General features: G+C 39.3%; 1 protein-coding gene across 2 annotated transcripts in view; it reads left to right on the forward strand.

The window, feature by feature from the left end:
* The window catches only part of dis3l2 (DIS3 like 3'-5' exoribonuclease 2), a 344,361-nt gene that overhangs the window by 61,923 nt on the left and 266,993 nt on the right, over positions 1 to 15,445 (forward strand). For both annotated transcript variants that reach the window (XM_072255278.1, XM_072255279.1), the window contains one exon: positions 3,421 to 3,522. In XM_072255278.1, the coding sequence (XP_072111379.1) occupies positions 3,421 to 3,522 (102 nt within the window). The remainder of the gene's footprint in view (positions 1 to 3,420; positions 3,523 to 15,445) is intronic.

A 15,445-nucleotide genomic window follows, 5' to 3' on the forward strand; every position in this document is an offset into this window, starting at 1 on the left:
GTTATGTAATGACCTGAATTGATTAGGGAGCTTAAGGTAAAGGAGCCCTTAGGAGGCAGTGATCATAATATGATAGAATCACTCTGCAGTTTGGGAAAAAGAAAGTAAAATTGAATGTATCAGTATTACCGTGGAGGAAAGGGAATTATAGAGGCATGAGAGAGGCTCTGACCAAAGATAATTGAAAAGGGACGCCAGCATGGATGATGGCAGAACAGCAATAACTGGAATTTCTGGGAGAAATTTGGAAGGCGCAAGAAAGAAACATCAGAATGATGAAGAAGTATTATTCTGAAGTAGAGGTTCCCAACCTGCGGTCCATGGACCCCTCAGTTAAATATAAGGCTCCATGACTTAAAAAAAGGTTAGGCCCCTGTTCTAAAGTGAGGATGAAGCAACCGTAGCTGACAAAGGAAGTCAAAGATGGCATAAGAGCAAAAAAGAAGACAGATAATATAGCAAAAATTAGTAGGAAAGTAGAGAATTGCAAAGCTTTTAAAAACCAACAGAAGGCAGCTAAAAAGCCATCAAGAGAGAAAAGATGAAATATGAAGGTAAGCTAGTCAATAATATAAAAGGGCAGATATATATGAAGAGTAACATAGAGACAAGAGTCGATATCGGACTACTGGAAAATATTGCTGGAGAGGTAGTAATGGGAGAAAAAGAAATGGAAGATGAATTTCATTAGTATTTTGAGTCAGTCTTCACTGTGGAAGCCATCAGCAGAATGCCAGAAATGCGAGTGTCAGGGGGTAGAAATGAGTGTTGTTGCTTTTACAAAGAAAAAGGTGCTTGGAAGCTGAAAAGTCTGAGTAAGTCACTTGGACCAGATGGACTTCACCCCAGGGTTCTAAAAGAGGTAGCTGAAGAGATTATGGATACATTCGTAATAATCTTTCAAGAATCAATAGATTCTGGAATGGTTCTGGAAGACTGGAAAATTGCAAATATCATTCCACTCTTTGAGAAGGGAAGGAGACAGATGAAAGGAAATTATAGGCTAATTAGCCTGACTTTAGTGATTGGAAACATGGCTGGTGGTGACAAGTTTTGTTCCGCAGGCGTCGGTGTTGGGATTGCTTCTTTTCGCATTATGTCAATAATTTGGATAAAGGAATTGATGGCTTTGTGGCCTGGTTTGCAGACGTTACGAAGATAGAGCAGATTGTGTTGAGGAAGCACAGTGTCTGCAAAAGGACCTAGATAGATTGGGAGGATGGACAAGGAAGTGGCAGACAGAATATAGCATTGGGAAATGCATGGTCATGCACTTTTGTAGAAGGAATAAAAGAGTGAATTATTTTCTAAATAGCAAAAAATTGAAAAGGGACTTGGGAGTCCTGTGCAGGATTCCCTAAGAGTTAACTTGCAGATTGAGTCAGTGGTAAATGAAGGAAATTGCAATGTTAGCATTCATTTTGAGAGGACTAGAATACAAAAGCAAAGATTTAATACAGAGGCTTTATAAGAAATTGGTCAGACCACACTTAGAATATTGTGAGCAGTTTTGGTCTCCTTATCCAAAGTAAACATGTGCTGACATTGGAGTGGGTCCAGAGGAGGTTCACGAGAATAATCCCTGGAATGAAAGGATTAACATAAAAGAAGCATTTTGATGGGTCTGGGCATGTACTTGCTGGAGTTTAGAAGAATGAAGTGGGAATCTCATTGAAACCTAGTGAATATTGAAAGGCCTAGATAGAGTGGATGTGAAAGGCCTAGATAGACTGGATGTAGAGAGGATGTTTCCTGTAGTGGAGGAATCTAGGACCAGAGGACACATTCAGAATAAAGGGACATCCATTTAGAACAGAGATGAGGACAAATTCCTTTAGCTAGAGGGTGGTGAATCTGTGGAATTCATTCCCACAGATGGTGTTGTAGACAAGACATTGGATATATTTAAGGTGGCGGTTGATAGGTTCTAATTTAATCAGGGCATCAAAGTTTACAGAGAGAAGGTAAGAGAATAGGGTTTAGAGGGATAATAAATCAGAAATAATGGAATGTTGGAGCAGACTCAATGGGCTGAATGGCCTAATTCTGCTCCTATCTCTTATGGTTTCTGAACACAAAATAATCTGCAGATGCTGGGGTCAAAGCAACACTCACAACACGCTGGGGGAACTCAGCAGGTCGGGCAGCATCCGTGGAAAAGACCAGTCGACGTTTCCGGCCGGAACCCTTCGTCAGGACTGTAGAGGGAAGGGGCAGAGACCCTATAAAGAAGGTTGGGGGAGGTCCTTCTTTATAGGGCCTCTGCCCCTTCCCTCTACAGTCCTGACGAAGGGTTCCGGCCGGAAACATCGACTGGTCTTTTCCACGGATGCTGCCCAACCTGCTGAGTTCCTCCAGTGTGTTGTGAGTCTTATGGTTTCTGGTCTTATTTTCAGAACTTGACACAATATATCTGTCAGGGTTCAACATTCAATTTAGCAATTTTAGATAATCACCCTTTCCAGTCCTGATGAAAGTTCTTATATTTAAATGTTAATCAACTTTTCTTTCACCTCAAAAACTACCTGATATACTGCGTACTTCTCTCTTATTTCAGCTTTCTAGTAATTGCGGTGTTCCATGTTTTTCTCTGTTGCGGTATACTTTTGTTTTACTTTTTTTCCTCTCTGACTTCATTAATTTCCTTCTATTTCCATTAGTAGATGGTAGGACAGCTGTGATTAACAAGCCTTCACCATCCTCTCAGCTGGCATCAGCACTTTGTGTCTTCATTCTTCCTTCTTTTCCACCCTATCACAGCCTTTCCTCTATTCTGTCCACCTCATTTCTTCCATGTAACTTAAAACATATTCGAATGTGCGGCCATGTAATTTTAATGTTAACTGTAGTTCTATCCGGTTTTGTTGGCTGACTTCCAACCCATTTCCACAATTTTCTATGTTTTTTTTAGAATCGACAGACTAACCTGTTACAAGTTTCATGTCTTCTTTGGTGGTAGGAAGAGATGATGAGAGCATAAGCTCTTTGGACTCTAGGCTTCCTTTATTTTGGCATGAACTTAGCATATTTTCTGTTTAATTGCAGTGACCAAGAAAACGAGGTAGATTGATCAGTTACACTTAATGGCTCATGTGCTCTTCATTTGCATTTTCTTGATTCCACTGTACTTTGGTTTAATGGAATGCCACTAATATTGATTTAGAAAAAGGTTTAAAACAGATGTTGACAGAATTACCCAATGAGATTGGAAAGGTTAACTGTGTGTATGGTGTGTAACTTACTTCGTGAGGCCTGGACTCATTTTCTCCATGATCTCATTGTGTTCCTAAATATCCTATTTCTATGTCGAATTTCAAATCTTGGAATGAGGAGCATCACATTCAGGGCAAATAATCTCATGCTATTTGACCTTATCTAGATATCATATGTTTTTAACATTATTCCAATATTTTCTTTCAGGATGGAGCTCGAGATATTTTTATCGATGGCGTCATTTCTCGAAATAGAGCTTTGAATGGTGATGTTGTAGTGGTAAAAGTCCTGCCCAGGGAACAGTGGAAAGTAAGTTTTAGATCTGGAATAAAAAAAAACTATGCTTTTCTCTTCCTTCCCTCTCAACCATCTCCTCTGCTCTGCCATAGAATACAGAGATATTATTTACAAAATTTTAAATGTACATTTGAAGAATTTGCAAGTAAGCCATGTAGATTTGCTGGTTGGGATTAATTTTCATAGCTCATGATTAGTATCTTTCGAGTTGGTGCTATTTAGGCAGTGTGTTAATAATCTGGCAAATTAAATCTCATATCTTTCATATTAATTCTTTAGCATGAAATTTGTTTCAATTTTGATCTTAATTAAAAGCTGGAACTACTGAAACTGTTTATGCTGGACCATCCTTCTCAAACCTCTCTGCCTCTTCTTGTCTCTTTACTTGTAATATGCTCCATAAATCTAGCATCCAGCTGTCCAAATTATTTTGATGTGCCTTGTCTTTAATAATCTACTTTGGAAACATCTTTGGATATTATGTTTGTTGCTAAGTACAGTAAAATTCTGATAATTCGTCACCCTGGGATAACTGGTGGTGGACCAATTTAGATTTTTTATATTTAGGCTTTCTTATCTATATTCCAACAAGCTTTTGATTTACTATTTTAGATGTTGTATAGTAGTATAAAAATATTTCCAGTGAACTAGCACAGTTTAAAGGGAGTAGAGAAATCAGAGCATGGTGGATTTAAATGAAGTAGGGACTGAAACACCAATGAGTTAGAAGAAGAGTAGAACGGACCCAAGGTGAGTTTAAAAAAAACAAGTTGTGGGAGCAGGGCCGTTGTGAATTAAAAGAAGTTTTGGAAAAGGGCCCCAGAGACTTTAAAAAGAGCATGGAACTGGAAGCCCTGGTGAATTTAAAGGGAAGCAAGGGTCTGATGAACCAGATGCTGAACTTGGATTGGGTAGTGGATTGTCAGATTTTACTGTTCTCGGTATTGCAATTTTAATTAAAGATCATCTAGAGCACCACCCCAGGGCCAGTTAATTCTCACTATAAACATACTGCTGGGTTGAAGAACTTGGCTGAATGAATTATTGAATTTGCTTCACACAAGTTCCTACTTGCATACATCAGTAAGGTTATAACATAATTTGTTGTTTGCACTTTCAATCAGTTCTATGTGCTCAAAAAATGCTGCAAATGTTTAGCAATGGAATTAGAAGCAGAAAATTCAGGCGATACTCAGAAAATTAATTAGGATTCGTGGAGAAAAAAACAGTTTTATTAGACGATAGATCTTAAACTTTAATTCTGTTTCTTTTTCCACAGAAACTGCCCATTTCCAACATTTTTGTTTTGAGTTCATCATTTATTCTATTGAAAACTAAATTTCAGAGAATATCTGCATTACCCAGAATGTTTTTATGGATATTATACAGTATGATATAATACCATAAGACTATAAGACAGAGGCGCAGAATTAAGCCATTTGGCCCGTTGAGGTTTGCTGTGCCATTCAATTATGGCTGATCCTTTTTTCCTTCTCAGCCCGATATATGTTAGAATACTGGACTACTTAAGGTACCAAATTTTGAAATGTGTTTTATTATATAGCTTTTGAAGCAGATCTTACATTTTGAGTGTTAATCAATTTGTGGACTAAAACTTAATTAAATCATTGCTACCATGAGGCTTCCTTGAATTGCCTGATTCTTTTAAAATGCATAATGTAAATTATAGTACGAGGATTAGCAAAAGTACAGTTAAATTGTTTTTCTAAATTAAATGATTGTAATAATTGGCTCAGTTGAGATATCTATTAAAATCTCATTGGCTCTCCACTTGGCCTTGGATCGCCTGGACAATAGCAACAATCACATCAGGCTGCTGTTTGTTAATTACAGCTCAGTGTTCAACACAATCATACCCTCAGTTCCAATCAATAAATTCCAAAACTTAGGCCTCTGTTCCTCCTTCTGCAACTGGATCGTTGACTTCCTCACCAGGAGACCACAGTCAGTGTGGATCATAAATAAATGAGAGTAGGGAGAGGGAGAGGGAGAGGGTGAGGGGAATCATGTTTGGGGAGGAAGAGAAGGGAGTGGGAAGCGCCTGAGACACATTCTGCAGTGATCAATAAACTAGTTGATTGAAATCAAATGACCTTGCCTTGTGTCTCAGGGCTGGGTGTGTGTGCACCTGCGCCACTCCTCGCCCCGGCACTTCTGTGCCATTGTCCCACACCCCTCCTGTGGCATTCCATCCTTGCTATTCTCAGTACCCTTTGCTCCCGCCATATTTACAGACTCACTCTCTGTGCTACATTGACAAATACAATACTGTTCAAAAGTCTTGGATACCCTCACTATATATGCAGTATGTGCCTAAGACTTTTGCACAGTACTGTAATGTATAGGGATTTTCCATTATTATTCTGCATTGCCACAAAACATCATATTTCACGACATATGCCAGTGATATCAAACCTAATTCTGATTCTGAAAGTTGCAGTGTTTCAATAAAAAATGAGTTTAATGAATTGCCATTTTGTTTAGATGGTCATAAATAATGTAAATGGATTTATGTAAGTTGCCCGAAAGATTTTGTGCATTCATCAAATTTGGCTAGTTGCTCAGTTTCAAAGTAACAAGTTGGGCGTAACAAGTTTTGTTTTCTCTCTAATTTGATCATGGAATCTTTTTGACACTTTTAAAGATATAAGTAACAAATTTGTGCAGTGGGGGCAGAAATATTATTAAAGCTATAGGTTTTGGGCAAATATTATACACAACCATAAAGTCTATTTTGTTTTTTGTACAGATTATTTAATTTGTTTTTGAAATTATTGTTTAATATTGATCTTTTGTGATTATTCTTCTGCATAAATTTAAAACTCTTTAGAACACCTGGAGAATAAAGACGCATATGTAAGGCTCCTTTTCATTGACTACAGCTCTGCCTTTAATACCATCATTCCAAATAAACTGATTCCTAAGCTCTGGAACCTGGGCCTTAGCACTCAGATCTGCAGCTGGATCTTCAACTTCCTCACAGACAGGACCCGGGCTGTAAAAATAGGGGACAAGCTCTCCTCTACAATTACTCTGAGCACCGGTGCCCCACAAGGCTGTGTACTCAGCCCCCTGCTGTACTCACTGTACACCCATGATTGTGTAGCCAAGTTTCCATTGAACTCAATATATAAGTTAGCTGATGACACCACAATTGTAGGCCGTATCTCGGGTAATGATGAGTTTGAGTACAGAGAGGAAATTAAGAACCTGGTGGCATGGTGCGAAGACAATAACTTATCCCGCAACATCAGCAAGATGAAGGAATTGGTTGTTGACTTCAGAAGGAGTAGCGGACCGCACGAACCAATTTACATTGGTGGTGTGCAAGTGGAACAGGTCAAAAGCTTTTAAGTTCCTCGGGGTCAGTATCACAAATGACCTGACTTGGTCCGACCAAGCAGAGTTCACTGCCAAGAAGGCCCACCAGCGCCTTTACTTCCTGAGAAAGCTAAAGAAATTTGGCCTGTTTCCTAAAATCTCACTAATTTTTATAGATGCACTGTAGAAAGCATTCTTCTAGGGTGCATCACAACTTGGTATGGAAGTTGTCCTGTCCAAGACTGGAAGAAGCTGCAGAAGATTGTGAACACAGCCTAGCACAAACCAATCTTCCGTCCTTGGACTCACTTTACGCCACACGCTGTTGGAGCAGTGCTGCCAGGATAATCAAGGACACAACCCACCCAGCCAACACACTTTTTGTCTCTCTTCCCTCCGGGAGAAGGCTCAGGAGCTTGAAGACTCGTACGGCCAGATTTGGGAACAGCTTCTTTCCAACTGTGATAAGACTACTGAACGGATCCTGACCTGGATCTGGGCTGTACCCTCCAAATATCCGGACCTGCCTCTCAGATTTTTTGCACTACCTTACTTTCCCTTTTCTATTTTGTATGTATGATTTATAATTTAAATTTTTACTATATTTACTATCGATTAGTACTCTAGGGAGGGCGAAGCGCAGAATCAAATATCGCTGTGATGATTGTACGTTCTGGTATCAATTGTTTGGCGACAGTAAAGTAAAGTGAAAGCATTTCAAGTACTGTGCCGCAAGAAACTTCCTTCCTCATTAAACACCTCACACCTTCTCCATTAAACATCATGCGTAGTAATGTATTGATATGCAATATATATTGTCAATTAATGTCTGCTTTATGTTGAAAATTTTGAAAGTTTACTCCTGTGAAATTAACATCAAGTAATAATGGTAATTAGTGATAAAATTTTAACTTTGTTTTTCATATTAACATTATTCCCCCACATGATACCATTTGGCTTCTGCATCTGTTAGTCACGTATATTTTTAATAATAGAATAATTAACTCTGGGTAAGTGTGTAGACTATTTGTGTAGGTGTCTGATTAGATATGTAGCATATAATTGTACTACATGAAAGACTGTCACAGTTAATTGAAAGTGCATTTTTGGATTTGTTGGTGTAAAATTATAATTGATTGCAGTGTTCTGGAGAATATGAAAGTTATCTCCACTTCACACATCAAAGTTGCTGGTGAACGCAGCAGGCCAGGCAGCATCTCTAGGAAGAGGTACAGTCGACGTTTCAGGCAGAGACCCTTCGTCAGGAGTCCTACGGTCCTGACGAACTGTTTGTTCACGATGGAAGGCTTAATTATGAATGTACAACACACAATATTAGTGAAATCTGGCAACAAGTAAGGCTGCATCATTACATTGAACACTTTTTCAATCTTTCTAGCTCTGTTGTGCACCTCTCTTCCAACAGCCTTCCTGTGGGACTGGAACTAAGCCTAAGAACTAATGGGAAACTTAAATTTTTGGCAGCTACACTTCGCCACCAAGGTCATTCCGACCTTGTTAGTCCAGCTGCTGTACAATATTGATATTAGTATGCAAGCATGGAGGCCACGCTCCAGGCTTTCATTGATTTGTTCACAACTGTATGAGTAGCATACATACGCAACATTTGCAAACCGAAGACCATCTATCAACTTGTCCCCGTTTTACAGCATTGTATGAGAAATGGAGCACTAGGCAAACTTCAATAATGAAATTAATCATTGTCTTTAAAGTGCCAGCAAAAGGACATTTGTAATTCAGAATCTCAAAGTTCATAGTATACTAGGTAGCATAGTCCTTCAGTGTCCTGGAAAATTTAGAGCAGCCACCATAGGCAACTGAAAAGACATTATCAATGCTGTCTCTGCAAAATACTCTAAAATACTCAGTACAAAGGTAAATGAGCTAACATGAATGTCCTTTCCAAAGCTAACAACCCCAGCATTGAGGCCCTACTTGTAGAAGTTTAAGTTCAAGTTCAATTATCATTCAACCATATATGAATATAGCCAAACGAAACTGAGTTCTTCCGAGTCAAAGTGCAAATTGCATTACTAACGCATAGCACAAATAGACATATGGTTACGATTTCAGAAAACCATACAGTCACAAAGAAAAAAAAATATAGTCCAAGTTCCTGAGTGGCATGACTGTAGACTTATTTTATGTTGTCCTGTTCTTCCACTGAGCGAACACTGGCGGGCTGAGGGCAGCACTGATGGGAGGAGCCAGCTCCCAACCAGTGCAGATTCCAGTGCGCCCTACAGAGGCTCTCCCACACAGCCTTTGCATCTCTCGTGACAGCTGCAACAGGTGACCCCATGGCCTAGGCCTCGTCCTCGTCCTTGCCATGACTGAAGCAATGCTGCTCCCCCGCTGTCAGTCTCTCCGATAAACCAGTGAACCAGATGTGTAGTATTCTATCTTACCAATGTCCAGCAGGGTCTTGCAGTCCCAATAAAAACGTCCAAGGCAATCATAGCATCGATTGTTGGACTGTTCACCTTGGCACAGTGGTATACAACAGGTTTAGGAGACAACACAACGACGGTATGCATTAAGTCCAGCTCCAATGCTATTGAGCAACTCACGGATGCGATTGACCTGCGGTACAGGTTGAGTACCCCAAATCTGAAATATCAAAATCTGAAACCTCCAGAATCTGATTTTTTAAAAAAAATTTTGAGTGCTGACATAATGTTACAATAGGGAAAATCCCACAAGGTGAAGTGCAGGTCTCTGAGCACCACAAAGAGTTCTGAGAAGTAATCTTACATGTGAAGTGAACAGAAATTAATGGGAAGTGAAACAAAGATGTCAATTTTGTTGTTGTCAGCGTTGGAATGAAGATGTGCTGTTTAACAGTATGATGATCTATCATGATGAACTGAAATTTGAAGATAATTGTAGATATTCAGCAGACTGCCTGGAGAAATTTAAGAAAAGACACAACATTAAATTATTAAAGCATCTGGTGATCACGAAAATCTCGTACCAGAACAAGTCTATGAAGCTGATGGTTTTTATATCATACATAATGGCATTAAATTTTTAAAGTGTCACTAATGAAAATCTTAACACCAGAACAAGTCTACAATGCTGGTTGGTTTTTGTACCTTACATAAAACCTAAAAAAAAGAGTAAAATGTAAATACAGTGTACTACAACCTTCTAATCAAATCACGGCATTGTAGCTGGAGATTGAAATGCAACTGTTCAACAGCTGATTCAGGTAGTCTCCCGATGCTGCTATACTGTTTTTTGTTACCCTGCACACATTATATTGTCATTATATTTACGTTATGTAATATTTTTTGCTGGTAAGTGCATACGTGTGATGACCAAATGTAAGACAAAAACTCCTTACCAATAGTACATAAATTCAGAGTTGGAATTGATGGTATCCCAAACTATCTCATTGTATATTCCAAAATCTGAAAAAATCCAAAATCTAAAACACTTCTGGCCCCAAGCATTTCAGATAAGGGATGCTCAACCTGTACTTGATTTTCTTAGTATTTGGCAGTGACTTGCGATTGTAAAAAAGACACAGAATGAACAAAAGAAAATCTGTAGATGCTGGAATTCTAAGCAACACATACAAAATGCTGGAAGAACTCAGCAGTTCAGACAGCGTCTATGGAAAAGAGTACAGTCGATATTTCAGGCCAAGACCGAAATGAACAAATGCACTTTGGATGGACCCGGAGGAGCTGTTGTGTCCGAGTGTGCCGCCATCCTACTGGAAGCTCTGCTCTGTTGATCAAGCTATATCATTTGCACCGGGCTCGTGAAATGGGCATTTTCACTGAAACAGATTACCAGGCTGGCATAGTGACTTGCTACGAGTTGTATTTAACATAAGGGAATCTTCTCCCTGAGTCTTGGGAATCTCTGGCCTGTGACTACATGAAATGAAGAAGCGACATTCACATGATTTTGAGAATCTTGAGTCCATGTATTGGAGTCATATAGGAGACCTATGAGCATGCCACCTCACAAAATGCTAGGGTACTTGATATCAGGCACTTTTCCTCTTTGTGAAAGAGTCATTGTTTCTCATGTTGACTTTATCAGTCAACTTGGAACTACTAAAACTGAATTGGAAGCAAGCTATTCTTGATCCTGAGGAGCTGCCTAAGAACATTTATTCTGAGAATAACTTTTTCATTGATTGTTTTATGAAATTTTTGAATAGTTTGTCAGAATGTTTTAGAAGTTGTGCACCAACTCCAGTCAATATCTACATCAACACACACAAAATGCTGGAGGAACTCAGCAGGCTAGGCAACATCTAGGAAAAAAACTGCCTGACCTGCTGAGTTTTTCCAGCATTTTGTGTGTGTTGCTCAGATTTCCAACATCTGCAGATTTTCTCTTGTTTGTGATTCAGTATCTGCATATCTATACTGATAGAAGAGTTGAACATTTTGGACTCTCTGAACAGGAAGGGTGGATAAATTAGTATTAGAAGATAATGAACAGTTATGAGCTAGATTGAATTAAGTTTTATTTGGGAAATGAAGTGTTCCGTGAACGTTCATCATAATTTGTAGACTTTTGCAATCTATTTCCATGGGTGTAACAAATTTGACAACATTCTACAATAAACAAATGAGTATTTGGGTGTGGAGCTTGTATGAAAAATCTTTCAGAGAAACAAAACCCAGGAAAGGGAAATTGCTTTGTCAGTGTTGTGATGTGATTTAAAATAGGACTGAGTTCAGACATTTATCCTGAAAGTGACAAATGAGATAGGGTGGCAAGGCTCTGATCTTTTAATACCGGAATCACAGAGAAATGTTATTGGGTGGAGTAGAACAGTTAACTTAACAGGTTTCCTTTATTACTGTAATAGATAACGGACATCTGCAAGCCATGTATAAATTCAGTGTTCTTTACAAATTCTATGTTGAATGAAATTTAAGTGCATATTATTCGTTCTTAAGAATAAAATTATATTTTATTCTAAATAATTTCATTCTCTATCTCATTTTATTTAAGTGTTAAATAATTTATTTTAAGATAATTGGCTAATGCTCCATTGGAATAAGAAGAAACTTGTGAAATATGGTTTGTATCCACTGGTATCATTTTAGGTCATTGTGAAGTATTGAAAAATCCTGAAGGGGATTCTTTAAATTGTTTCTGCTTTATTTAGAAATATTCTGTCGAAATGTTACTGGAGAAATTTACTTAATGCACACCATGAGGGATAATACATAAGTACATGCAATTTTCAGCAGTCAAAAAGGCTTTCTTCAACTAACAATTGCTTTACAACTACAAGCATGCTTTGTTGCTGTTCTGTGATCTCTATCCTCTGCCAATTTTCTTTTTCACCTTTATTCCAAATAGGACATCTAACTGGATCATGAGAGAAAACTGTCTAACTTCCCGTCCCAGAGATGCTTCATAACTTTAGCCAGGAGCCTGTGCATAGCTGTAGAACATATGAAGAACCGCTGTGTTGCTATAAGCATAGCCAATGAACAAACATCTGATAATGTTTTCAGGCAAGACTGTGTACACACAGTCAAACCATTGCTCTGGTTGTTTGACTTTGCCCAAACCACAGTCAGGCCATTGCTCTGGTTGTCTGACTTTGCAGATTGTTTAGATTTGTCACTTTTTCTTCTATACCTTGAAACCTCATCATTCCTTACTCTAGTACGAACCAGAACATCTTACCCCAAGTGACTTTAAGCAAGAGAAATGAGGATCACTAAGTGAACACTCCCAATACTCATCTATTACATTTTCAAATTATCATCATCCATTTGCTTTCATCCTTACTGGCACCTTGCCAAAATACAAAAACTAAATTCTGGAGGATGATAGGGAAATGGGAGCTTGCACTGTGAACCTTTCAATTGGCCTTTATTGATCACCTTGATGAATAATGGGAATTAAGGGATTGGCAACACATTAGAGTTTCTTTTCATGGGCTCTACCATTTTGAGTTATACACACAAAATGCAGAAAGAGCTCAACAGGTATGGAAATGAATAAGTGACGACATTTTGGGCCAAAATCCTGGAAAGGAAGGGGGAAGGAGCAAAAATAAGGTGGGGGGGAGGGGAAGGAGGACAGGCTGTGGAAGGTGATAGGTAAAGCCAGGTGGGTGGGGGAGGCGTGAAGTAAGAAGCTGGGAGGTGACAGGTGGAAAAGGTAAGTGGCTGGGGAAGAAGGAACCTGATAGAAAAGGAGAGCTGGCCATGTGCAAAAGGGAAGGAGGAGGGGCAGCAAGAGGAGGTGATAGGCTGATGAGGTAAAGAGAAAAGAAAGAGGGGGTCCAGAGTGGGGAATTGAAGAAAGGGGAAGGGGGAAATTAACTGAAAGTTGGTGAAAATAATGCTCGTACCATCAGGTTGAAGGCTACTTAGGCAGGATATGACGTATTGTTCCTCCAACATGAGAGTGGCCTCATTGTGGCACTGGAGGAGGCCATGGACGGACATGTCGGAATGAGGATTGGAACTAAAACTGTTGGCCACTGCAAAATCCTGCTCTTAGTGGATAGAGCGAAGGTCCCCCAGTCTACATCCGGTCTCACCAATGTAGAGGGGGCTGCATTGAGAGCACTGGATACAGTAGGCAATCCCAACAGATTCACAAGTGAAGTATTGCCTCACCTGAAAGGACTGTTTGGGGTCATAAATGGAGGTAAAGTAGGAGGTGAATGAGCAGGTATAGCACTTCCTGCACTTGCAGCGTTAAGTGCAAGGAGGGAAAATAGTGGTGAGGGATGAATGGACAAGGGAATCATGGAGGGAGTGATCCCTGCATAAAGTGGAGAATGTGGCGGGAGGGGTGGGAGAAACGTTGTTTGGTGGTAGGATTTCATTGAAGATCCTGCCAAGGTGAGACCACTCTCAGGTTGGAGGAGCAACACCTCATATTCCGTCTGGGTAGCATCCAATCTGATGGCATGAAAGTCAATTTCTCTAACTTCCTGCAATTTTTCCCCCCTCTCTCTCTTTTTCCATGATCTATTCTGGCTCCCCTCCCCTTCTGTTCTCCTCACCTGCCTATCACCCCCTCCTCCGTTACCCTTCCTCCTTCCCTTTCTCCCATGGTCTACTTTCCACTTCTATCAAGTTCCTTCTACTCCAGCCCTTTACCTTTTCCTCCTAAAGCTTCCCAGCTCCTTACTTCATCCCAACTCCCGTACGCACTTGACTTCACCTATGACCTTGTAGCTTGTACTGTTTCCACTCCCACAGCTTTGTATTCGAGCTTCTCTCTCTTCCCCCTCCCCCTTTCTTTCCAGGCCTGAAACAGTGACCATTTATTAATTTTCATAGATGCTGCCTGACCTGCTGAGTTCCTCCAGCATTTTGAATGTATTGCTCTGGATTTTCAGCATCTTCAGAATCTCAAAATGTTTACCATTTTCAGCTAGCTGGCTGTGATTCTGAGAATGAACTGGTGATGCTTCACCTGATATGCTAAAGACACACTTTTAAATTGATAACTCAATGCTCCAGAGATTCTTCAGGGGTTAGACTGCAATAGCATTGGAATACTTCAAGCATTTCTTTCAAAGCCGAGTGTGCAGCCATATTAGTTCCTGTTCAACATACCCAGCTTTTCATGGCTGCAATTTTCATCATAATTGTAATAAAGTTAATAAATATTACAGTGTACAGAAAAGCTCCAAGTGTTTGACATTAACATTTTAACAAATCAACTAACCTGTAATGAATCCAAAAACTAAGTTTGCACCCAGAAGTGATAGATACTGTACGGAATAGTATTTTGAATATTATGTAAGTGCAAGTCGTTGTCCAGCCATGCTTAGTAAATTATCCATGTCCATCAAGATACAAACAGCAAAGTGGAAACACAAGAGACTGCAGATGCTGGAGTCTGGAGCAAAAAAACAAACCGGAGGAACTCAATGGGTTCTACAGCATGTGGGGGAGGGAAGGAATTGATGTTTCGGGTCAAAGCTCTGCAACAGGGCTATAGCTTGTGAAAATGTTCCCAACAAGTGAATTAGAAGTTTGTATGAGGCCAAGTCTATCAAGTGTAATAAGTTATTGATACCAATAAATAATAAACAAATGCTACTGTAATTTAGAGCAGACCACCAAAAGGAAGTTCCCACTATATGAGTGCCCTTGGGAACTTCCATAAATTGATATTTAATATGACAGATTTAAAATCGAACTTTTACGGGAAAGAACTATTGCCAGAAGCTAAAGTGAACTGTGGAAAGTTATTGCTTTTTTTGGCTTACATATAAATTTCTTCAACAGTGTTTTGCTTTGTTTCTTTGCTGAGCTTGTAAAATGTGCTTAAAATGCATGTATTCTGGGCTTCATTAAGGTATTGGAACTTCATACTAATAGGAATAATGGCCTGCGTTCAGAAGTCATTTGTGTTGAATTTCTCTTAAAGGGGAAATATCTGTACAGACAACACTTTGTTGAATCAATTGGTAGAGTTTTTTTTTGTTTGTGTATACTAAGCTGCAAATTAACATCTCTAATTTGAAGCATTTTGAGATAGATTTAAATCTGCTTTATCTCTGTTTTGATTCTGATATTTACTTGATCATATATGGACACTCCTAATATTTTTCTGT

This window comes from Mobula birostris, chromosome 4 (assembly GCF_030028105.1).
Source record: "Mobula birostris isolate sMobBir1 chromosome 4, sMobBir1.hap1, whole genome shotgun sequence".
In the NCBI taxonomy this organism is placed as follows: Eukaryota; Metazoa; Chordata; class Chondrichthyes; order Myliobatiformes; family Myliobatidae; genus Mobula; species Mobula birostris.